This window comes from Notolabrus celidotus, chromosome 23 (assembly GCF_009762535.1).
Source record: "Notolabrus celidotus isolate fNotCel1 chromosome 23, fNotCel1.pri, whole genome shotgun sequence".
Taxonomy (NCBI): Eukaryota; Metazoa; Chordata; class Actinopteri; order Labriformes; family Labridae; genus Notolabrus; species Notolabrus celidotus.
In genome coordinates this window covers 6,454,974-6,481,668 of record NC_048294.1, presented here as the reverse complement: position 1 = coordinate 6,481,668, position 26,695 = coordinate 6,454,974, and the positions used below count along the sequence as shown (strand labels likewise).

The 26,695-nt window shown below is 40.8% G+C and overlaps 1 protein-coding gene across 1 annotated transcript in view; it reads left to right on the top strand.

Moving 5' to 3' along the window:
• The first annotated feature begins 7,658 nt into the window (after positions 1-7,658).
• arhgef40 (Rho guanine nucleotide exchange factor (GEF) 40) overlaps positions 7,659-26,695 on the top strand; it is a 53,127-nt gene continuing 34,090 nt past the window's right edge. The window contains exons 1-5 of the mRNA XM_034676591.1: positions 7,659-7,849; positions 19,869-19,958; positions 20,780-20,887; positions 24,101-24,386; positions 25,485-26,580. Coding sequence (XP_034532482.1) covers positions 7,847-7,849; positions 19,869-19,958; positions 20,780-20,887; positions 24,101-24,386; positions 25,485-26,580 — 1,583 coding nt within the window. The 5' untranslated portion in view covers positions 7,659-7,846. The remainder of the gene's footprint in view (positions 7,850-19,868; positions 19,959-20,779; positions 20,888-24,100; positions 24,387-25,484; positions 26,581-26,695) is intronic.

Here is a 26,695-nt window from a genome sequence, read left to right as displayed (position 1 = left end):
GAAATGTACGAGCAGGAGGCGGGCAGAACGGCAGGACGGGATTTGATTGGTTTAAAATTTTGGGACCCAAAAACGGTGATTGGTTAGTATTTTCCCAGGTTTACTCCGGTTGTAGATGGCAGCTCTTTTTACCTCTTTTTTAAGAACATATTATGTATTGATTGCCATCGGGACATAATGATCATTTTAACTAGTATAACAAAAAGTGTATCTAAATCTGATTACCAACCCCAGCTTTAATGACAATTATTTAAAAGATGTTCTCAATAAAACAGTAACTAGGAAGTCCTCAGTTCTCCACAAGCCATGTAAACATTAGCAGATGTTATCTTCTTCTGAGGGAAAATGTTTTTCATTCGAGTCGGGCAATGTGGGAAAAATATTGTATCATTATTTTCCTATGGCAGGATCACGATCTGGATTTCATCACACTTCTTTTTCATGTTGTTTTTAAGACTTTTCTGCCCAGCAGACAACATTTTAAGAACAGAATAATAATTTTCCTGAGTTCTGAACATTTTCCTGCACCAAATTTTGCCTTTTCTGTACAATTTCATAATTTTGATCTTGTCTTGTGTCTTCTGAACTTTTAGTGTTCATCAAGAACATTTTCACATCATGATGAAAACATTAATTTGAAAACCTGTCAACTTTAAGAGTTCTTGTGTTTCTTCTTTAATGCCGTCTTGCAGAATTCCCAGAGCTTTGGCTTTAGACAGGTAGTCCATATGAAGCTTTTTGAGACATTTCTGGATTGACTTTAGTTTTGTTTGTGCACTTGAATGAAACTGCAAATGTACAGATGATTCAGAAGGTGATTCATTTCTTTGCTATAAATGACACAATTTAAGATGGAAGCTTGGGGCCATAAATAAATGGACCTTGGGCTGCGATTGGCCCCCGGGCCGTAGGTGGGAGGCGCAGGACAGTTGAACAGTTGAAATCTGACACTGTTGCAAATTTATTCCATCATTAATACTAAGAATAAAGCCTTTTTTGTTTAAGTGCATCATAATGTGCTATAAATAAGTCTCTCTGTAAGCAGTGCAAGTAGAGCACATCCACTGTATTGTTGTTCAGTCTCATTAATAATAAACTGTGTGTGTTTACGATCGTCACTTTCTCCACTTACTGCTCTAACCGCCCAACTTTCCCTCACTCGTTCAGCCCGAGCCAAAAGAACAGAAACTCTACAAACACAGGGAGGAGACGTGTCTCTCCGTGATATGATGTAGGTGCGGCACAATCATGCAGGTTTAGAGGATTTGAGCTGGTGCCAAGTTGACGGATGAACACAACGGCGTTAATAAAAGTCTGTCTGGTGAAAGAAGAGATAGAGACACAGGAGGGATGGACACACCCTGAGGCAGGACTGGATGGGGATTTACCTTGTTTTTCTTGTCCTTCTTGCACGGTGTCTTTATTGTGTGTGTGCTGATCCCATACGCCTTTACCACATTGTACACTGTATTCTATTTTACTCTTTAGAGAGACACATGACTTCATCTAAAGCATTTCTCATCTTGTTTGCTACTCTCTCTGGTAAAGATAGGACATAAACTGGTATCTGAAATGAACACAGAATGAAGTACCTGGTTTAAAGGTACAGTTTGTAGAAATGAGAATATTCAGCAATAAGTAGCGATCAGATTCTGCATTGAAACGCTCCCTTTCTCATCCCTCCCACTGATGAAGGGATGGTGGCCTTTGAGGACGAGATGCTGCTGTGATGCACGATAAGGATGATCCTCCATTGGTCAAGTTTTACCATCAAAAACTTCTATCAATACAAATGATTTAGCTCACAACACCAACCACTCCCTAAAAATGCAAATGTAACTAGTTTGTCCAATCTGTGCTACTGTAGAAATATGGCGGTGCAACATGGCGGCCTCCATAGAAGGGGACCCGCTCCTTTGTAGATTTAAAGGCTCATTCTAAGTTAACAAAAACAACATTATTTTTGTTTCCAGTTGATTGTACATTAATTATAACATACTTACAAATATTACATTCAATTTCTACCAAGTCTGTCCCCCTGAAATCAAAGTGCTGTTTCTTTAAAGAACACAACTTATCACTTAATATCAATACAAGTGTATCCATGACGTTTACACCCAGAAAGCTTTAAGCAAATAACAAATTTCTTTTGTATACCTATCGGCAATAATTTATTAGAGAGGGTTAAAGTTACAACATTTCCCAGAGCTCTCTGTGATGACAAGCTCACCTGGAAGAATCACATAATATAAACTAATAATGATAATGATAATAAAAAAATTATTTTATTATTATTATTATTATTATTTAACTATTAATGATGATTATAATGAAAATAATAATAATAAATGATGAGACTTATATAGTGCTTTTCATATAGTGACAAATTATAAAAATAATAAAATAATAGTCATTGTAATAATGATGATGATGATAATTCTAATAATAATCATAATATTAACAATACGTTATAAGACTTAAATAGCACTTGATTAATTGAAAAAATAATCATAATAAAAAAATAATGCAAATAATAATAATTATAGTAATTATAATAATGATGATAATCATAATAACGATGATGATGTTAGTGATGATAATAATATTATTAATAATAATAGTAACTTTAAATAATAATGATTATAACAATAAATACAATAAAAGTAATCATAGTAATAATAATAATAATAATAATAATAATAATAATAATAATAATAATAATAAATACAATAAAAAGTAAGTCATACTAACAGTAAAATTGCAAGAATTATTGGAGTCATCAGAAGAATGAGACATTTGCTACCAGGGAAAATCCTCCTAAATCTGTATTACATTATTCTCTGTCTCTTACTGCAACATTTTTTGGGCTTGCACCTTTAAAAGTAACATTAATGATATTTTGTCTCTGCATGAATGTTTCATTAAAATCATCACATTCTCACATTGGTTCAGTAGATCTACTCCCCTATTACAGTCATTACAAATCCTCCCCATGTATGACTTTAACTGTTTACAAATTCAGATTTTTGCCTTTCAACATATTCACAACTTACTCCCAGTAAGCTTTCATCCATCTTTTCCAAACAAGGTCAGTGAACTAACTTCATCCACAACTTTTTCTCAGTTCAACTCACTCAAGAAACAAACCATGCACCTTCTGTTAGGTGAGTTAAGCAATGCAAGATGATTCTAATCCTGAGAGTGATCCATATGTACGTACACAGCTGACCTAAAAGCTTAAAGTGGAACTTGACTAATACTGCTCTGTCCTTTTACTGTAATGGAATATTCCCAGTACTGTCACACAGCTAACAAAAAGAACAACATGAAACTTCCTGAAAATTAAACACTGCCTCTGTTTTCTTCTGTTCTCCATTATTGCACTACCGCACAATCAACACAAGGGGGAGCTGTTGACTATCATAATGGAAAACTGACTCCACTCCAGCAGTCTGTAAACAAACCAGAGTTTATATTTAGGAGTGGTAAAGCAACCCGTGTGGCATCGTTATGAGGCCGTAAAAGACTTCAGAGGCAACTGAAGCCAGAAAACGTGACTTTATTTTTATATTAAGGGGAAAATAAGTCACATAAGAAACATGACGCCACTGCAGCTCTACTGGATGGCAGAATCACACAGTTTACATCAAGTTATTTGTAATACACTCCTCATGTTGTAACCTTGAACACTTGAAATCTAAGGAAGCCGTCAGTGGACATGCATCAGTCTGCTGTCCCGACTTTATTTCAGTTGTTTTCTCAAGATCTCAGGTCAACGTCCCATGATCATAACGTGCATCCCCAGACATGCAAAAGCACAAAACAAACATGGAGGTGGTCTTGACTTACCTCATCAGTGTTGGTAATGGCAGCATGGCATGTGGTGGTCTTGCATATCAGAGTCCCATCTCCTGTTTTGTTTCCTAGCCACCAAATGTCATCTCAGCGAAGCCAGCTTTGTTATCCTGAAATAAAGAGATAATTACAGTGAGACCTCAAGAAACAACAGGAACATTCTTGTATGGAGTCTATAAATCACAAAAGTTTGTACTGTATATTGAGTTTGTTTACTTGGACTTGAGTATCCAGATTAAGATCAGTTTTTTTAAGTAAGCTGTTTTTGTGTTTGTGCACGTAAACATCATATTCCGATTTCCTGGTTTTGCATGTATACACCTTGCCCCCTGTATGTGACGCTTTGCTTTCACTTACTCCTAGAAATGAGGAGAATACACAAAATCTGCAACACAATGTTGGCATGAATTAGCGCTAAGCCCACAATAAGTTTCAGTGGTGTTGTTTTTCTCAGATTTCGAGATTTATGCGTCTTGGGTTGTTAAAAATAGACATCACAGATGCCAGCGCAAATAAGATGCAGCAATTAGAAACTGGGATACATGTATTTATTATGTATACAAGGATATAAATAACCAGGTTCCTCTGCGTGCATGTAAACACAATATCCAAAATAAGATCAAAACCAGGATAAGGCTCATAACAAGGAGACTTAAGTTCATGTAAACACACTCATTGTAACTTCTGTCTTAAACCAGACTTTAAGAGGTCAACTCAAAGATACTGAGCATCTTTATTTTTGAGGCCATCAAGTCATGCCAGTAACTCTCTGGTTCCCAAGCAAGGTCTAATTTGGTCTATTTCTTTTGTGCTTCTCATCACTGAGTATACAAAGTAACAAAGTTCGTTTTTGCAGGTTTAGATGAGGTTAATATTAATAATTTTGCTCTACTTTGTTGTCCTGTTAGTTTCTGACAAATCAGAAATCATCTTAAAGTCTTGTGGTCAACATGGATCACAGATATGTGGATGATTTGTAGCAGATAACAATTACTTCCATAATCGATGAGTATTTCTAATCTATACGATCTTTTAAGTCAAGTCAAGCTTTATTTATAAAGCACATTTAAAAACAACCTCAGTTGACCAAAGTGCTGCACAGTTATTAAGATACAATATAATCATACACAAATATAATAATAAATAAAAACAATAAAAGAATAGTAAGAGCTCAATTTAGGAAATAAAAAGAGTAAAAAAAGTAAAAAAAAGCCAAGGGAGACCATCGGGAGTCCGTATATGGTGATTTATTTTGAAATTGAACGGATGTTGCATGCGATCCTCATGTCTGACTTCCTGTCCAGGTCAATCTCGGCAGCACAGATGTAGCGTAAAGCGGCGCATCCTATATAAATTTGGGGTGAGTTACCGCCTCTCCATGTGGGCCATGTAGGCTCTGGTGTTTCTTGGAGTTTCATTGGTAGCAGGAACAAAAAGTCAAGATTTTTTTACCTCTGTTGTGCTCATAAGGGCAATTCTTTTTACAATGTGTCAGATGCATTCTCCAAAAATGGTGCAAAACAGCAAAATGTACCCTTCTTTAATATGAAACGGGTGCCAGAAGTAGGAGTGGATACAGCCTTTTTGATTTAGGTGGCCCAACTGGGGCACTGACTCATGAGGGGATGGCACGCAACACACACACACGCACACACACACACACACACACACACACACACACACACACACACACACACACACACACACACACAAGAAGCTTTTATCTAACCTAAAATATATCTCCACTAATCATATCTACTTTGACAATTGACAGTAAAGTGTCAGCCTAATCCTGTGTATATTATTCTAGCTTTAGAAATGTACACAACTGAACAAGTATTCAAAATATATATTTGTCCAAAGTCACAATTTAAATAACGTTAAAAGTTTGTGTGCTACACATAGACTGAATAAATAATGGACGTAGTATCAGTGACGTCACCCATCCAATTCTGAAGCGCTGTTTTGAAGCCAATTGGCGGCGGCGGCAGCCATATTGGAAATGCTGAACTCAACCTAACTGCTGTCGAGCTAGTGTGAGGTAAAGAGGCGGGCTTTGAGCCTCCTCGCCAACAGCTACGGTGTTCCCGCCTGTCAATCAAGTCGGCTGTGTCTCTTAAAAAGGAAAACTCGTGATCTTAATATCTTCTGTTTTGCCGCGTTACGAAAAAATTCACCCCCCCGTACAGTGTGTGCCGATCAAGAAATGAGCCATCCAGACTACACTCATTTTTTGAACCAGGCTGTAAATGCATGTATTTCTGCTGTAAAGATCGGCATTTTTGAATTGGTGTGTATGTGCTTCCAGCGCCAGCCTCAAGTGGACACTAGAGGAATTGCACTATTGGCTTCAATTCTCGTGGCCGGAGGTTACCACTTGGTGCTACATTGAAATACAAAGAAAGCTACTAGTAGCTTATTCAGGCAGAGGTTTATTGTGCATTCCAATTACAACAATTAAACCGAAAGGGGACAGGGCGTTCGCAGTGAGGGGTCCGACACACTGGAACCATCTGCACGAGGAGATGAGGTCTGCTGAGTCAGTGAGCTCTTTTAAACCCCTTCTTAAAACATACTTTTATTGCAGAGCCTTCCCAGAGCTAATCTGAATTTTATCTTATTTTAACCGTCTTAAGAAATATATTTTAAAATAATTTTATTCCTGTAGAGTTCTTTTTTTTTTTTTTTAAGTCATATTTTTGGCCTTTTTGCCTTTATTTTCATAGGACAGCTGAAGGGAGACAGTAAATGCGGGGAGTAGAGAGTTGGGGAAGACATGCAGGAAATGGTCGACCGGCCGGGAATTGAACCAGCGACCCCTGCAACGAGGACTACAGCCCCTGTACGTGGGGCGCCCAGACCGCCAGGCCACCAGCGCCCCCTGTAGAGTTCTTTTAGGGGAATTTCATGTCTTCTAAAATATGTTTTATTTCTTTATCTTGACTTATGTGATTTTATGAACTGCCTGTTTTATTTTGCTGCCCATGTGAAGCACTTTGTAACTTGGTTTCCTCTACAAAGTCCTCTACAAATAAAATCATTAAGATCACTATCATATTGCAAAACAGCTCGCAGATGATATTTGACTGAAGTCCCACCTCTGATTTTGCAAAAAGCGAATTACAGTTGAGGATTGTGGGGTGGCTGATTTCGCGGGGGGCCCAGGCCACCCTTTGCCAACACTCTGGATAAGCCCCTGGCTATTCAGCAATGACTACAATGTTCTGGTGGATTCATTCTGCAAGCTAACTGGTGGTAAAAACTCTTTGGGTGTGTTTGTGTTCTACTGTGTAAAATGTTTATGATTCTCTTTTAATATGGGATATTTTGGAGTGTAATTATACGAAACAGACGCACTTGAGCAGTTATTTCTCGAGAAATGTCAATAATTGCCCCAACGCTTTCCATCAAATTAAGCTAAATTGCGTTGAGACTTAAGTATCTCCCACTAAGAGTAAAGAAGGAGCAATTACACCACAACAACAATAAAATATTAGAGAGTTATTTTCGACATTATCTTGGGTGGGGTAACGGCTTTTTCATTGTCTATTCATTGAAGTCACTCTGAAGGGGGAATGGAAAGTTTGAGTGAGGAGCGGGACTGTGGTGCTCTTGTTAGGTGAGAGGAGGAGAGGGGAGGGGAAGGGAGGGGAGGGGAGGAGAGGAGAGAGGAGGGGAGGGGGAGGTGGGAGTGCGTGGGACTGCCGGGCAGACGAAGAGGGGAGGAAAAAAAAAAAATGTAGCTTGGACATTCCCAGGCTGCAGAGTACAGAGGAGAGTTAGAGGAGAAGAGAGGTTGTTTTTACACGCCGGAGTCCTTTCTGAAAGACAGCAGTGAAAGCGGAAAGACGGGGCTCTAAGTCGGGGTACTAATGGAGGGTGTTTGAGAAAAAGTGAGAGGGGGAAAGTTGTTGTTTTTTGTGGAGAATGCAGAGAGGAAGCACATGCAGGAAAGGAGCTGAGGACGATGTAGGAATTCCTGACTGAAGTCATGGTAAGTCCCTTTTTCTGACGCTACAGAAACATGTTTGTGTGTGCTGTCTTCAGCTTTATGCAGACGATACAAAACTATATACATCTAAATCATGATCTATTACAGATCCAATCAGCATCATTATTCCAAGGCTATAAAAAAAACAGCTTTGAAACTCCTTCAAGAGCTCAAAATGCTTGTTTCTTTAGAATTTAGTTAACTTCAGATGTGACTTTGTGGAGTTTGTATGTAAAACAAATGACAACATGACATTTAAGCTCTGTTTTTAACATTTCACCAACAGCCAGACTTCCCCAAAACAGCATCATTTTTATGCATAGGCCTCTTTGACTGCAATCCACTTCCCACAAAAGACATGCACTTGATTTTGGAAGATGTTAAGTCAGCACTTGCACATCAGTCAAAAAAAACCCCCAGAGGCAACAAATCACTCTGACATGATTTAAGTTGTGTGACTCCGCTGAGTTTTGTGGTTGACTTCCACGGGGGGAATCACAAGAGAAAAAAGAGCCCTCTGTTGCATCTCTGGGGATTTTGTTTACCATCCCCACCCACACATGGTGTGATCAGTGACACGCGGAGGCAGGGAGGCAGAGAGACAGAGAGACAGAGAGGAGAGTCGGCGAGGAAGACACATGTACACGCACGAGAAGACGAACTAATCCAAGCCAGATAGAAATTAAAGAGATTATACTCTCGCTCCTGTAAGTTTGGTATGGGTGGAGCAGTTTGGCAGAGAGAGGAAGAGAAAAAAACAGAGAGAGAGAGATGGAGTGGGAAAGAGCGGAATAAAAGAGGCGGTAGGGTTACTTTTTATTTTAAGAGACTTGGACGGCAGCAGCAGCGGTTTCGGTGATGCCGCATTTTCCACATTGGACCTGGGAGAAAAGAAGAGAGGAAAAAAAGAGAAAGAGAGGGGGAACAAGGGATGGCACGGGCTTGAGGGGAGGAAGAACATGTGCAGTACAGTTTTGTCTTCCCCAATAACAAGTTGAGAAAGTTTAGGGAGGAAAACAGCAACAGATGTCCACTCGTGTGCACATATCAAAGTGGGTAGAAATGACAGTTTTTAATGCTGTAAAGAGTGGTTTTCAAATCACAGTGAAGCTGTGATCAAGCAAACAACAAGTGCAGGAATGAATGCATGCATCACTCAGGGACAAACACGGCTGCTAACACACGCACATAGGTGTGAAAATCAGCACACAGTCAATTATGCACATCCAGTTATGCAGCAAACACAAATCAGTGCTCCTGTAAAATGCCAAGCACATGCAGTGGATGGTATTTCCATTCCCTCTGTCTGGTGAATCATTCAGGAGGTACCAGCCTTGAGTCTGGCCGGGAAACACAGACTGAAACTTGCAAAAGTTACTGCTAATGACTCTTGCTCATGTTTGGAGCACCAGGCGGGTGGAGACAACAGCACTGTAACAATCCAGACAAGTTAAGTGATGCCGTCAATCACAGGAATCTGTAGCTGTGTTTTCCTGTGATTTTATGACACATACACTGCACACTAGACCAACACTGCTCTCTAATGCAAATTTAAACATCTCATAGTCGTAATCATTGGACCCCAACACCATTCATGTTATTGTTTTATTAAAATTGCATAATAGTCTTCATCTTATTTTGGCCCTAATCCAGATTAAAGCAAACATAGACTGTCTGAAACTGCATAACATCATACCATTCATACTAAGAATGGCCCCAAATCAAGTATGAAGTACAATCTAAATTCAAAGTAACAATTGCATCTATTCTTTATATATATATATATATATATATATATATATATATATATATATATATATATATATATAGTTATATGCTTATTCTATTATTTAATTTCTTATAGTTAATACTTTATTCTACTTTAGTCTTATTTCTTGTTTCTTATTGTTACACCATACAATGACAATAAAGATATCTATCTATCTATCTATCTATCTATCTATCTATCTATCTATCTATCTATCTATCTATCTATCTATCTATCTATCTATCTATCTATCTATCTATCTATCTATCTATCTAACAACAAGCGACATACAAATTTTAGTATCCATCATTCACATGTTTAAAACGATATGTAAATATCCATGTAGTTGTAGAAGTTACAAACTTTTCTATATTGCTTTTGAATTTTATACAAGTTCAACAGGTGTGCTAGCTTAGCCAAAATGGACCAGAAATATCTGATCAATGAAGTCATATGGTCTGGAGAGGACTTGCATAAGCTATTAATCAAGTTATTGGGCCCTATACAGTGCACACTGTTTGGGCATGTAGTACGTTAGCATGTGGTTGTTGACACCACTTTAGTTTTGAAATCATGCAATTTTCAGTCAAAGCTGTTCTAATCCGTGTTGTCATATTACTAATAGATCAAATGTGAAATGACAGGTGTTGCTTGTGATGTCCTGGTGCTTAAGTTTGACATTATTTTAGCGTCTTTGAGCATATGGTTTCAGTTTTCAATACCATGACTTTGCTACTTTGTTCGGGTCTGCAGAAAGATGTTTTTAGCATTTTGCTCTAACCAATGAGTCGAAAATGAGCTAGCTAAAGTTTGCTCCCGGAAGTGGAACATATAGCTTCTCAAAAATTTTGTCAAAAACACAGCTGGAGGGACATAAAATGTTACCCTATGGTGATAAATAGAATGACAAATTGACACTGATGTTGCTACATCACATGTTTACTTGATCACAAGCAACTTTTCTGCTAGTGTGTTCACATTAGTCATTTCTCGAGGTGATGGTGTTATGCTATTGTAGGGACAATGGCCCTCATAGCTGACAAGGACAGCTTGAAATAGTTTGTTGTAAAAATATCTCACAAAGCGGGTGTGCTAACGCTAAGTTGCTGCAGAAACTGTTAGCGTGTTTACTAGGCTACTACTTTAATTGTTTGTTCTCTTGTTGTTCTTGCTGACCCTTTAATATGATTTGTTATCATAGTTTTGTATTAATTAAATGAGTGCAATTTCATTTAACAAGCTATGCTGAAAACAATAAAAACAACATGCTAGCTCAAATGTAAAAATTCCTCTTTGAGTTTAAGCTAGGCTACTGTTTCTACTGTTTCTCTGCAATGATTCTACATTGCATTGATTGATGCGGTTGGACAACTGAGCTAGCAAGCTAACATTATGGTAAGCCTACCAAAGGCTAAGCTTGGTTACCCCAGGAAATATCCATAGACTGTAAAAAACATGGATGTAGTCTCCTATTGGTTTTTGAAGAGGCTTTCTGAAGTCCAACGATAGTGGTCGCCATATTGGAAATGCTAACTCTGTACTGGGTGGAGGACTGGGTCAGACTGTAACTGACTTTAGTGCAAGGCTGCAAACATATGAATAATATTGCTGTTAAATTGGGTGTTTTAACAAGGGTGTCAATGGGGCTTCCTGTGCTTTGGAGCCAGCCTCAAGTGGACACTCAATGAACTGCAGTTTTTTTGCACTTCCACCCTGGCTTCATGTTTCAACAGCACTTGGAAATATCCCACTCTTGGATGACAACCACCAATAAAAGTGACAAAATGCCTCACTTATTCACACGCTGTTCTAATATCAGACAATAAATATGTTCAAAAACTGTGATGTGAAATCCGGTCTGCTGTAAAACTAGCCTTCTCACGCTATTCAGCAACAGCCTGGAGCACTTAAGTAGTCTAAAACGATCAGTAAAAACCCAGGCCGAGCTGTCTGCCCTACTGTAGGTCAGGTGAGATTACACATGAAGATTTAGGAGAGGAAATCAGTCTCAGGCCTCCCTTCTTTCTTCCCCTCCATCCTCCCTTCTCTTTGTCTGTCTGTGTCTCTATTTCCCCCCGTCTCCTCTCTTCACCTCCCTGCCGTCTTCTCTGTTCCCTCTCACCCTGTCTGCATCCTTTTCATATTTTCCCCTAATCATGTCATCTTCTGTCACCCCCCAACCCTCCTGGAGCTTTCTCCTCTCACTCTCTTCCCCTCTCTCTCTCTCTATCCGTCCTTCGTGTACTGTAGGGGTCTACATCTGGTTTCTATCATGGCTGCTGCTGCTCTTGTTTCCCATCGATCTCTCCCACCGGTCAGCCTCCTCCTCTTTTCTTTCCTCTTTCCTCTCTTTTTGTTCAAACTTCTGGTCTCTGTTGGGCTGTGGTTCTCTCAATGTTTCCACATCCCAAATCTCAAATCATTGAATTCCCTCACTCTTTGGAAAGTTCAACTTCTTTATGTCTTCTGAAAACACTTGAACTCCAACTAGATCTTTTGTTTTCATAATCTAACAACCACTTTTCTCTACCTTCTCCCTGATATCTTTGCTTCCCTCTCCACTTTTGCCTCTTTGCCAAGCATCTGTTTGAGAGACAACCGCCGCCTCTTCCGTTTCAGTCTGCGTACAGGAGAGAAAGACAGGAAATCTGACGCAAGAAATGGTGACATACCCTGATTCCCAAGTGTGTCTCCATATTTGACACAAACAGGAGGATGCAAACTCATGCTCTGAATGTCCCCACCAACTCTCCACGTGCTGTATGAACACATTTTCCGGTGGCTTTGAAACCACAGCTCTAAATAACAGTGGACCAAATGAGTAAGATCATGCCACCGCGGGTTTGTAGTTGGTGGTTCTGAATATGAGAAATATGTGCATGCTACCCATGCTGTTGTTAAACAAAGCCACAATGTCAACACAAGAAAGGCGGAGCCACAGAACAGGTGATAGCGGGTCTCGCTGGCAAGCTTTGGTGCGTCTGGCAGGGCCACAGGCACAAAAACGTCACCATGCAGTCGTCCCTAAAACCCAACTTAATGACACTTAACCACATATTCTTACAAGTTGCACCATCATACAACACTTGGGATACTTTTTGCTCTGCATCTCTAATCATTCAGTAAAACAACAAGTGTTAACTCAGGCTGTGGCTGCGATGTCACTGTATTCCTGAGTGGATGGGGTTTGCAAAGTTGTATTGCAGGGGTGTGTGATACCACAAATTTTGTTTTTGATCCGATACCAAGTAATACAGAGCCAGAATCGCCAATATTGATACTGATTGATGTTCTTTGATGTATTACATGCGTGGTAAAACACAGGACAGTTTTTAAAGGCAAACAACAAATACTCCGCCTGAAGCATTTTACTCCTCCTCCCTTCTTTTCTCTTGAAACTCAGAGTTCTCTTTGACGTGGATTTTTATATGTTTTAACAAATTGGTGGTGTTACCACAGTAGCGAACAGCCGTCCTACACACGTCGCAGTTTGCTACATTTTCAGTGACAGCTGTAAAATAGCTCCACAAGATGCTCCTCTCACTTTCAGCCATCACGGCATGCATTGCATGTCGGATTGGCACCGTTGGTCAGGGTGCGCGCTGTGGCTGTGATGCGTTTGTTCGTTGTTTGAGCACACGGGACAGCAGCAGTGGAGAAGCAAGGAGTGCATGCACTAAGTGTGCTCAAATGAACCGAATGTTGTTTGCAGACAGCCCTACTCTTTGATGAAATGGATAAAACCTAGAAGAGAGAAACTGAAACTGGTATCGATCCTATTGACGCTGGAATCGATCTTCAAAAACGAGGTGTAGCATCTGTAGTATCGATATTTTAGAATTGATCCGCCCACCCTTATTGTATTGCACTGTTTCTGTTTCCCTCTGACTTCATGTCAGATAGCTGCATACCAGTGGAAAACAAACCTGCAGTCGCGTCAGTGTGCATACATAGCTAGCTAATTCAACTAGTGTTTAAGTGAGATGACAAAGCGGACAGCATTTACTTCGTGGAAATACTCCCATTAGTTTGACTTGTTGGGTGAAAAGGACAAGAACAACACCACAGTGTAAAGTTAACTGTGCCTGGAGGACAAGAGCGTGTCATCCGCAAAAAACTGGACCTTGAATTTGAAGAAGCACCTGCAAGCTCAACATAGCTCCATAGTGGCGAGGCCCATTGAGGAGGAGACAGATGCCAGTGGTGCTTGATCTCCGAAACAGCAACGGCTAGCTTCTAGTTCAGATTAGGGACAACACGGCAACACCAAAATGCTTCTTGGCATGAGTGCTGTGTTCTCCCTGCTGGGGAACTGCGAACACTACTGAGGCCTGCACCGGATGCTGGAGCACACTTTTATGCATTTACAGAAGACAGGAACACGGCCTCTGCGTCTGTATTTAGGCATGCGTTATAAAAAAGCCAAGACACATTAATCATTTTTGGACTTTTACAGTTTTTAAACACCAAGATTTAAGGTTTGTCTACCAAATCTTATTGGAGAATATGCCTGGAGAAATTGCTGGAACCTGTGCATTAGAAGAAAAAAGCCAAAGCCTCAATCTCAGTTCTATTTGCGTTTAATCGTATTACATTCCAATAGATTTTCCCAAAGTGACTTGTGAAAGTAAGACACCTGGATGCATTAGCACCAAGTATTTGATTGAGGAGTAACTGAACAGTCTTTTAAAGCAGCGGCTCCAGGTTTAACATGAGAGTCTCCTTCTGTCTGAGTCTGAAAGGAAATCTAATTTAGACATTTTATAAAGACTGCTTTGTTTCAGGCGCTCGTACAGGTCTGTGATCAAACAGAGCAGTGGCTGATTGCATTAGATGCTCTTCAAGGTATAGGTAAGAGAGGAGTTAAGCATATAAATAGTCTTGACCCTTTACCCAGATAAAACACACGATTGGATAGATTTATTTTTAAAACATTACCCCCGTTTTCAAACAGCACCACTATCAGCCGTGGTTTTCAGTGCACTGAGTCATTGTCTGGGTCCATTCTCTGGATTTTGGCAGTGGTGTATCCTGTTGAAAGTTGTGTTACAGGCCTGCAAACACAAAGACAGTGCTGAGGGGGAAATAGGAGCAAAAGTGCTGCTGGTGTATTCTAGATCACACTTCCAAACCAAATAACATTATAATCAGCCTCTGGCTAGCTTGTCACAAGTCAAGCTAGCTATGCAAACAGGCTAACAAATACACTACATTGCCGTAAAAGAGCTTGCAATCGTCCAGTTTTAATGTGATTGAAAAATTTAACTTTTTACTTAAGAAGCTAGCTGTGCCAGTATTATCAAACATAAGTTAACATTTTTTAAATAGCATTAGCAAATAGCATTGCTATAAGCACAACATCGTTATGCCAAATGAGCTAACTTTCTACCAGTCACAATAAAAGCAAAAATGTGGGTAAATTAGTTTAAATCAGCTATGCTAACAACTAACAAATACAAAAAGCTAACAAGTATAATATCAGAAATACTTGTGAAAAAGTCAAAATATTAATAGAAAGAAGGAATAAAATAAGATATAAACATGAATAAAATAAAATAATATATATATATAATAAAGTGTATACAGAGCACAGAATAGTTAGAGTTAGCTATGTACAAAAGAGCTGGGAATGAGGTATTATATACAGGTGCATGTTGTTAAAACTGTTTATATAATTCTATTGAGCTACTAAGTATGAAAATGTGTCACTAAATAAGCTAGCTACGTATTTACCACTCCCAATATGCACAAAAAATTTGGTAAAATGGTTTAGCTGAGCTATACTAGTAAGCTAACAAGCTCAGTATCTTGTCACTGAACAAGCTAGCTCTGCCTGTCATGATGGTAAAAATGTTTAACAACTGTTGAAATAATCATTTCTATAGTACAGAGGAAAAAGAAAAATATAATTCGTATAGTTAAAACAAGGGTCCTGCAAGCTAATAAGTACAATACCTGTCACTTAATAAGCCAACACTTTCAAAATAAGCAAAAATATTGTTTCGGCTTGATTATTCAAGAAAGCTGTAACCTAGCAAGGACAGTGTAAGTTACAAAGTTAATAGCTTAACTATGTATAAGCAAGTGGAATGCAATTTTAATTAATAGACAGCTATCTGATAGTCACATTGTGCACAAAAATGTTGGTAAAATTTTCAAATAAGCCCAAAATAGATTGTAAGATAATATAGATAATACATTGTCCTTAAACTAGGTATACTAGTCTTAATACTGAAATAAACAATGCAAGCATGTTTGTAAGTGTAAGCTAGCTATCTGCCAGTCAGAACATGAACAAACATTTTGTTGAAACTGTTTAATTGCATTTAAAGTCAGTCTAATGTTACATAAAGACTTGTGTCTATGAGAAAACTGACCGTAAATGCCATCAGAGGCTGCACATTGTTATGTTTCAGTCTTTAAGGTAATTTAGTGTTCTGTAGAATTAGCTCAAGTCTTGTGGGATGCTTTAATGGTACTTTGGAGAAAGAGGAAGTTCCTGCTGGCTCGCCTCCCAATCCCCGGGCCCCCCTGCTGTGCTTTTACAAGACTCAATATGTTCTGTCAGTGAGCCAGGAGGCTGTTTTACAACCACCATACCTATTACAACATGCTCTCAAGCTAGACTGGTGTTTACTGTAGTACGCCCACTGAGACACCTCCTACTGTATGTGAATGCATGAAGGCCCATCTAGACATACCTGAGAGCACAAAAAAATGGCCCTTAAATCTGCGGGTGGTGTTGAATTTCTTGCTAAAATTAAAAAAAAGAGAAGAAAGTATCTTTTACTGTTTTAATCAGAAACATAACTTTCAATCAGGGACTGCACAGAGCTGCATGTTTGCTTTTTCTTCCCTTAATCAAAATAATGACTCCTAAAAGCAGTTAACGGCATGGAAACTTGTTCTACATGCCAAAGTTTTAACTTGTCTTAAGGTAAAGGGGAATGATTTGTAACTCCTAACCGTATGTCCTTTAGCAAAGAACATTGCATATCTGGTTTCCACTAAAATCTCTCTCTTGGTGATTTTGTGGTTTTAATCACTAAAGAGCCAACAGACTCACATGATTCTAAAGCTGTATTACAGAACATTTCTCTACATTTTCTCTTTATCCCCTCACAAATTGCCTTTTTTTTTTTTTAGCTCCAATCCAAACTCTTCTGTAACTATGGAACAAAATAAAGCCCTGAAGTTGAGCACAGCCGTGCCACTCTCATGCTGCTGGTGCCACAAGGGCTGAAATCACGAATGAAAAATTAGCTCTGCAGCCAAGAGGACGGATAGGAAACAGAAACAAACATCCCCTTTGAGTTACCTTGAGCTACCTCGGCAGAGGAGGTTTCCAAGCACAGTTATACTTGTAGAGCTGATGTGACTTTTCAAAGGTTCTGCTCTGTTTATAGTTTGTAATGTTTTCATAAAACTTTGTCTTATAAACAGAACTCTTTTTTACAGCTAGAACTACTCACCCTATGATTGTGAGACATCAGCTGTCATTAGTGCATAACCTGGCTAAGGGTACTGAAGGAATCCTAGCTTAAAAACTAGCTTAGTGGCCTTGGCTAGCAGCCTATTCTGATATCTTGTTTGCACCAGTTTATTAATGACTGTTTATTGATTTATTAAACGTTATTAAAGAAATGCTGATTTTAAAACATAGGAAAATTGTTAATGGATTTGGGGCTTTGAGTTTTTTATTGGCTTTTTTTGTTCCTGTTTTGATAAAGAGGTTTTGAGGCACTGTCACTTTAAGATAGAGTTGTGTGTTGTTCACAGACAATGTGAGGAGTCAGTGGAGGCTTAGCTAGCTGTGGAGTGACACAGTTTTCTTACAGTGTAGTGTTGTGTATGTCATCTTTTTAGTTTGGATTCCAACATAATCTTGCAAATATTTGGTTTGTGACACACTTTGAATAAAGTTTTTTGTTTTTTACACCTAACAACAGCTTTGGAGTAGATGATTGCATCAGCTACATAAGGAAGACACGTGTAAGCCAGGATATACCAGCTAGCTAGCAGTTTTATTAGTTACAAACCTCATGACAGATGAAACCACTCATATATACTGTTCATATATACCGCTCATATATTCTGCTGTATTTACACGTTTTGACCATCTAGCTTCTTTCTAACATGAAAACAGCCTTAAACTGTAAAGACAAAAAACACTTGTTATGATATAATGCTAGCCTTGATCAATGCAACACTCTGCTAGCAGTGCACTGTTGTTGTTGTTGTTTGCAATGGTCACGTAGATAGTGGTCATAATTTTATAGTATATAAGAAGAACAACCCCACAAGCTAATAAGTACAATGCCTGTCACTTAATAAGCCAGCATGATTATTCAACAATGCTTTAAGCTAACAAGGACAACACTTTGTCACTAAATAAGTCACCAGGTTGATAACTTAACTATGTATAAGCATTTGGTTTGTGAAACACTTTGAATAAAGTTTTTTGTTTTTACACTTAACAACAGCTTTGGAGTGGATGATTGCATCAGATACATCAGGAAGACACGTGTAAGCCAGGACGACCAGCTAGCTAGCAGTTTTGTCGGTTACAAACTTTTTAACACATTTTGATTGCTCTAATTTTTCTATAACAAGAAAACAGCCTTAACCTGTAAAGACAAAAAACACTGGTATCGTATAATAGTAGCCTTGATCAATGCAACATTCTGCTAGCAGTGCACTGTGGTTGTTTCAAATAGTCATGTTGATAGTGGTCATAATTTTATAGTATATATTGTTGTATAGTCATTGTACAGCCTGGCTTAGTGCAGTGCAGGCAATCTAACCCAAAAACAAGTTTAGCACTTAGTAACAAGCTAGGCTAATGTTAGCAGCAGCTAAGAAGAGAGTCAGAAATACTGTGATTTTTAATGTGAAACTTGTTTATCATGTAGTGTTACAAGGTTAAATGATCATAATTAAAAGAAAACAGATAGCTGAAAACACTGTGTCGACATACAGTAGTGTTACCTTCGCTAATGCTGCGCTATTGGATTGGTGCATTTACTTGCAAACTCACAAATACCCCACTCTGATCCTCGGCTGTATCTGAGGGTTTTCCAATACTGGTTTTGATATTAGTACAAATGTATTTACAGATTTTCCTCCTCAGTTTTTTAACTCACATTGATCATATCTGTCTTTCTTTTCTTTTTCTGTCGCTCTTTGTAACCGCTTGATCTTTTCTGCGGCTAAATTTCAACTTTTCTCCCCTCCTCTTTCAGACTTTGGTCAACAACATTTTCAAACGAGTCCTGACATTTGTTTCAACTTCAGTTTGAGCACCAGATTTGTTGAATTATTTGGGCACAGCTTGAAGTTGCATAAGTTTGAAAAAGAAAAAAATCTGGTCTTGAAGATGTTTGTGGTTGTAATACTCATTCTGTCCTCCGCTGTGGCGAACCACAACCCCCCCCCCCCCCCCCCCTCTCTGTACACAAAAACAAAGCCAGAAAATAATTCCCAAATTCTGTTGAACCTGGGGACTTCATCTTCCATAATAAACCTCCCCAGCAACACCACCAACAACTCATTCCCTCCTGGCTTCTACTCCTCTATAGCAACTCGCTTCTTTTTTTTTCCGAACACCATGTTCTCCCCTTCTGGGTTTCTCTATCCCTCGGCTGTTGTAGTCATGGAGCACAATCCGCCGTCTGTTGAAGAGAATCCCGGTGTAATTGTTGTCAGATGACATTCAGAGTGTCAGATGGAGGTGAAAGAAAGAACGTTGGGTTATAAAAAGATGGAAAAAGTAGCAGCAAAGGGGGTGAAAGTTTGGGAATGGAGATAGGGGGGAGGTTTGGAGGGGTGATGTGGGAGAAGTTGGAAAAGAGAGGAAAAAAAAGTAGCTGGTTGCCATGCTAACAGTCTATGTAGAAAAATAAACAGTAAATGTGTTGCGTGCACTGTTCTGTCACCCTCCGCCTCACGGGCCGGCCCACTCTTATGATGTGTGTGTGAACGGGCATGCTTGAATGGTGTGTGTGTTTTAGGGGAGTTAACGTGTTGACGTGGTTGGACTCTTTTGTTCTGAGGGTTGTTACATTTACTGCCCCTTGGAGGAAATGTTTGACACTCCCCTGACCATACAACAGGAAGTCCAGAGCAGAATATGTGTGTATATTTGCCCGTCAGCAAAAAAACTGAGACAACACGGCTGTCGAACACAAACAGAGACATTAGAGTCGATTCAGTGTCCGGTTCAGCGTTAACCCTTTCTGTGTGTGTCTCTCTCAGGGTTCGGAGGCCATGGAGGATTGCGTGCAGGGGGCGCTCTCGTCACTTTACCCTCCCTTTGAGAGCACGGCACCACCCCTCCTCTCCCAGGTAGCACCCACACACACACCTTCTCTATCCACTCCGGTACAAATAAATAGAGGATATAAATAATGCAGATTTAATTAAATGATAAGGTGATGTTGGGAGTATGCGGGAAAGGCGATGCAGTGCAGATAATGTGGATTTCCCCCAGATGTAAACTGCTGCCAGGAGCCAACACAAACAAACCCAGCCAGCTGGTCATTACAGTCAAACCCTCTTCCTCTAACAAGAAGCTTTTTATGAGTTGTTTTACCGAAATTCAACTTCTGCTTTTACGTCATAACATTTATTTTAAGAAAGAGCAGTCGGCTGGGGAAAGCTGTCTAACATTAGAAGCCCAAAAGTCACATTATTCACTGAAATACTATGTATGCACCACTGGGAATCCTAGCTACAAATTTTTGGACTATCTATACAATGTATGGAAATTAATTTGCTTCCAATCAAATTTCTTAGACGCTATGCAAAAAGCCATAGGGTAAAATCCTTCATAGACTCAAACAGTCTGTGTGATTTCCTTGTTTTGATTTCGGATTACATGCTGTCTGAGTTCAGGATATTTTTCCACCCTTGAGAAATTAAAACCCCCTTCCAAAAATCCATTGGACACACGCAAGAATGCATGGAAGCCTCGCTGAAAGTGGTCAAAGTTGATGAGAAACTAAGATTTCAACATGGAAGGTTTCCCACAAACAGCCATGACCTGCAAACCCTTCTGAGTTCATTCAAATCATAAGACATGCACAGCCTCAATGTGTTGATTTTTAGCCTCAATGTGTTGATTTTTATGCTCTTTCTGTTTTTATGTTTTTTGCGCATCCTTCCAGGTCTTTTCAGTCCTGGAGTCGACCTATCAACACGACAGTCTTCGATACCTCTTGGACTACTTCGTTCCCGCCAAGCACCTCCTGCACAAACTCCAGCAGCACGCCTGTGTGAGTTCCAAAATGCAAACAGTATGGCTTGGGAACACACACATAGATGTTTAATGAAATGCAGAATCAAGTGTCAGATGTTCAGAAAATATATGAGAGATCTGTCAGCTGATTTGTTTGCTTTAATGGTGTTGTTTAAGTCTTTGGGGGCAACCAAACACAAGTTAAAGTCATAGCTAAGACTCAGTCAGATCAAGTCTGAGTCATTATTTAGGTGGAGGGGGTTAGACTAATCCAAGTTAGACCTTTACATAGAGTTTCTCGAGAGGTAGAGTTCTGAATAACAGTGCAAATGTTGGCTGTTTGACATTAAAGCTCCTGTAGGGAGTTTTTAGACCATGATGAAACCGTGTCAAATTTATACGGATGCCCCTTTTGGAGCTATGAAGGCAAATTAGATCATTAGTGACACGATTGAGTATTACTATTTTGTTATTAATATTGCTTAAAAGCTCTGCCTGGGGGGTAGGTGTCATTCCACATTGATGAAACTTCCTTTTTTAATTATAAGTTGCATGTTAAACATTAAAAATTAACAACAAAAGGCAGATTTTTCTGCTTTAAAAAAACACTTCACATTTGTCCACAGGGGGCGCCAAAATCAACACAATCGGAAAGTTCCTCACAAGAGCTTTAAAGGTCCTGTGAGGAACTTTCAGTTTGTGTCGATTCTTGCGCCCCCCCCTGTGGAGTAATGTGAATTAAAACATCTGCCTTTTGTTGTTAATTTTTAATGTTTAACATGCAACTTACAATTAAAAAAGGAAGTTTCATCAATGTGGAATGACACCTACCCCCCAGGCATAGCTTTTAAGCAATATCAATAAAGGTCCTGTGAGGAACTTTCAGGTTGTGTTGATTCTTGCGCCCCCTTGTGGACGAACCAGTACCTTTATTTGTAAACTGGCTTTCTCCTGTACATGTGTCAATCATATTTTTTGAAAAAACTCTCATCCTGATTTCTTTTAACACTTCAATGCATCACTCATTGAAACTCTTTGCTGAAGAAAAGTAATCAAAGGTTGTTTGGCAGCAACTTCAACTAACACCTACTCCCCGCCAGGGTATTTTGGTGATCAAATCTCAAGTAACTCAAGACCTGCAGTAGTCACGTCAAAGTCAATCTCAACCCCTCGGTTTTTGCGCCCTTGATTCTTCTCGACAAGTTCCCAGTCTAGTCTCACACAGCCCCAGATAACAGGGAGGAACCAGTGCAAAGAGAAGTTCAAGGCATTTCTAATTTGACACATGTGTGACCTGACTACGCTGTGGAGGGTCGAGTCTGCTCCAAAGCTGTACACGGCCGTTGAAATTAGTGAAAGTGGCTTGGTGAAATCCGAGATTTACCAGCCGCTGTGACCCGCAGACAAAAGAGGTGGTTTCCTGTCTTGGAAGCTGCACTGAATGGACGGAGATGAATGAAACACAGTGAAGTGAAGCGTAAATAAAAGGAGTTCTGGCTGCAGTTTTCATGGAAACAGTATGATATAAGATACATATTGCAAACACTGGGCGAATTTGCAACTTTGACTTTGTGTCCTCGTATCCCTCGCCTGCATTTCTGATTTATGTTTATAACCAACAGCATTCCTTTAGTTCAGCTTTCCAGCACACACACACACACACACACACACACACACACACACACACACACACACACACACACACACACACACACATACACACACACACACACACACACACACACACACACACACAAGGATAAACAACACACACTGTTTAGGAGAAGCTTGGAGGCGAAGAAGTGTCTCATATTTCCTTTCTACAGTTTTCCTAGACTTACACACACACACACACACACACACACACACACACACACACACACACACACACACACACGTATGAACTGGCATTGTGAGCAAACTATGTTTTCATTGTCGCTGAGTGGAGCAGCCTGGGACGGGAGTTAGACTGTGAGTCATGACAATAATTCCTTCCATATGTGAGTGTGTTAGCTATGAGAGAGAGAGAGAGAGTAGCGGTGGGAAAATGAACATGGCTTTCATTCACAGTCCTCTCGCTCACATGTGTGCGTGCTTGGGTGCACTAAAAAAAAGAAGATGCAGGCCTTTGCGGATTATAGTAGACTGATTGAGGGATTTTTGTGAAATGGTAGGTGTGGTAGATGGAGTGAACAGTGGGGGACATTGAGGGTGAGGTAGTGGGGAGGAGGGGGAGGAGGGCCGTAGAGGGGGTTACAGAATGCGGGCTGACTCAAAACAGAGAAGAAAAAGTTGCACATGCTTCTCAAAACCCTGACAGATACCAGCTTCTCCTGCCACACAACTTTGCAGAGAAAGGAGAAGCTTAACGAAAAGGAACAGAGAGGTGGAATAGGGATGTAGTTAGAGAGAGTGAGTAAGGATTATAATTTGATCACGACTCGTGAGTCTGGAGGGCACTGAGGGGAGAGGGAGCAGCCCTGTGTCAGTCGATTAGACGTGACCAGGAGAAGCACAGACAGGTTCTCCTACCTCAGACTGCAAAAGAGAGGATATAGATCTGACAGCATTGATTAACGCCGGGACGCAATTGGACTGAGGTGCTGTTTCATTCTTTCCACCTTGATTCACAGAACTCAAGATTAGTTGTGAGGTGTTCTATATTTAGACTCTCGTTGCTCAGCGTGCTTGATTTAGATCGATTTCCTCAGTCTGAAGGAGTCTCTGGATGTGCCTCATGACACAGTGGACTGTTGTAACAGTGGCCGGCTGTAGTGACGTGTTGCTTGTTTGTCTTTCTGACTCACCCTGACTCTCTGTGGCTCTCCAGAGTCTTCTGCCAGTGCCACGCCAGCTAAGCACTTTCACACTTTAGAAAAACGCCGCGTGAGTCACATGTCTGGTGTTTGTGTATGACGCTGGCGTTTGGCCAGTTGATGTAGGGAATTCTGTCGACTGGTGTGGTATCAGTTCTCGAAATTCGACTCACTGAACAGCTAAGCCGAGCGCTGACATGCAGGCAGGCTCCGCTTGGCTCATGTGGGCTGTGATTTGTGAATGGGAGCGCAAGATTGTGCATGAGCATTAAATTGGATCATTTTTGGTGAAAGGGGACTCTAAAAGCAAGAGTACTACGCTACCTAAAGAGGTATAGAGAAAAGACTTGGCACACAAGGCTCAATTTGATGCAGATGTTTTTTGTTTTTTTCACCCTCTTACTCTGCCTTTCCTTTCCCTCCTGTCATCGCAGTCTCAGTACCTGGGCTGCTTGTTCCTCCACTCCGGCTGGCCTCTGTGTCTTGGTGAGAAAGTGGTCGTCCAGCTCTCCACCTTGGACTGGAGGCTCCTGCGCAGTAATGACTTCTATCTGCAGGTGGTGCCCTTCTCTACCCGTTGCCCCCGCCTTGCCCTGAAATGCCTGGCACCTGGGGGGCGCACTGTTCAGGAAGTCTTGGTACCCGAGTCACAGCACCCCCTTGTGTTCACCACAGAGTGGCTGCACAGCATCAACAAAGAACGAGGCTACAAGAGAGAAGGTAAGAGGGAAGGATTCCCAAACTATTGTTGATTTGTCAATTCCAAATAAAAAAAATCAAGTATTCAGTGAAGAAACCCATCCCATTACGTCCTTGTCCCAATATTGATGCTTTAACCATAAGGTACATCAACTACTAGATGACCCCTTAATGTCCCCCAATACCCAATCTTGAAGAAAGGTGCCGATTGATGGGAGAGCCAGTGCATTATCAGGTTATTTAGTGGGCACTTCCCTTCACTGGTGTTAAATTAGACCCACGACACCTCAGCTAGGCGTAACAATTGGCCCTGGCGTGCCAGAACCACCCTCCTCCATACTAGCTCTCACCTTGCATCATGCCTACAAGCCAAAATGCAAAGAAAAGATAAAAGACAGAGAGAAAAAATGTAGAGAGATGTAAGAAAGAGGACAGGTAAGGCGGAGGCTGGTTGCCTTTTTGGGCTAGGACTCACCCTCGTCAGTTAAGGCTGTATGCTCTATCTTCCTCTTACAGTAACTCCATTTGCATTAAATAATACAGAAGAAGAGAGAAACGAGAGACAACAAAGACAAGAGTCTGTACAGAGATGCTGAGAAAAATAGATAGGGCAGGGGTAGAACAAGAAGCCTTTTTTGGGGGATAGGGCTCACTCTTGCCAGGCTTGGCTGTACCTTGTACCTTCCCCTACTTTGCCACTTTAATGAGGGAGAAGACTTGAAAAGAGAGATAAAACAGAGGGAATAGTATGTATGGAGGTGTTAGAAAGAGGACAGGGAAGCAAGAGCTAGGATAAGAAGCCTGTTTTGGCTAGGACTCACCCTGTCCCGGTTAGGCTGTACTCTCTACCTCCCTCTACTCCCCAATTTTCATGACAGAAATGTTCAAATATAGGCGCTTTGCCAATTAGTAGGACCTTGAAGAAGACTTCAGTAAGCTTAGGGATAATCGTCTGAAGAGGAAAGTTTATGACCAAGGGATGGCTTGTGGAAGAGCAGCAAGAGAATGGAGAAGTCTATGAACGACGACAGATGGTGGTTGGTGGCGACAATAGCCTTACATCAAAGCTAAAGAATGAGTTCAAACTTTGCTTAATTGGTTTCTTTTATCTTTGCCTAGTCGGAGGAGGACTTGACACCTGCCTGGTCAGTACCTGTGACGGTGTGGTCCGACTTCCCTGGAAGGAGGTCGTCTACCCAAAATTCATCCACGACCCTTCAGAGGAGCTGATGTCCAACCACGAGAAACGCCTTCCCAGTGAGGGGGGCAGCAGCCTCGGAGGCTGGGGAGGCTCATCCTCTGGGGAACCTGACTCCTGGTCCTGGGATGAGGAGGAGGATGAGGCTTCACCACCAAATTGCTTAGGCCATGGGCCTGCCCTTCCCAGACGAAGGCGCAGCGAAGACGGTTTGGGGCGGACAGCGAGGCTTCCTCAGCTGGATGGGGACTATGTGGAGCTGTTGGAGCCTAGATTGGGTCCTGATGGAGGGGTTGACACAAGGCAGAGGTACCTGGAGATGCATGGAATATGTAAGACCAAGACTTTGCCTCTGGTCAGGAGGGGTAAAGCCATTAAACTCAGGAAGGGGAGGGCTTGGGGATATGGAAGACTGGAAGGGTCAGGAAGCTTTCGATCCCTCCTTGGTGCTAAAAGAGAGGCAGCGACCCCCAAAGGTGACGTTGCACCACCTCGGCCTCCAATGGGAGCAACTGAGCCCAGAGGCGGGAGGCGGTGTTACTCCTCTTCTGTCCATGACTCTGACGAAGGAGATAAAACCAGCAGAGACTCTGAGCGGCTTTATTTTGATGGCCCGTTCAAAGAAAGGAGACCTGGTGTGGGCAAGGATAGAGACAGTCTCACAAAGGACTCAGAAACCAGCAACAGCCTGGTCACAAATGAGATCCATGACAGGACGAACAACAAAAGTGGACATGTTATAGAGGGCCAGTCAGATCACGGATCGCATTCAGACTCTGTTTTCGAGGATACTGATAAACCACTGAGTGGAGACAGTGATGCCACCACCCCAAGATCAGATGCACCCGAGAGACCTTTCACTGGAGTTTTAGAAAGTGGAGAGACTACCAACAGTGGATCTAAAATGAAGAGCACATCAAACGCAAAGGTTACACAAGACGGGGACGACGGAAAGACGGAGGACAGAGTGTGTCCAAGAGGAAAGGAAGTGAAAACAGCAGGATTCAGAGCACCAAGGTATGGATCCACTTTTAAGGGATACCACACCCTGTCTTCTTATTTGTTTTCATCTTCACACTTCCATATGAAAGCTCAGCTCTGTCACACTTTGGCGTGAACTCTATGCTTGAAC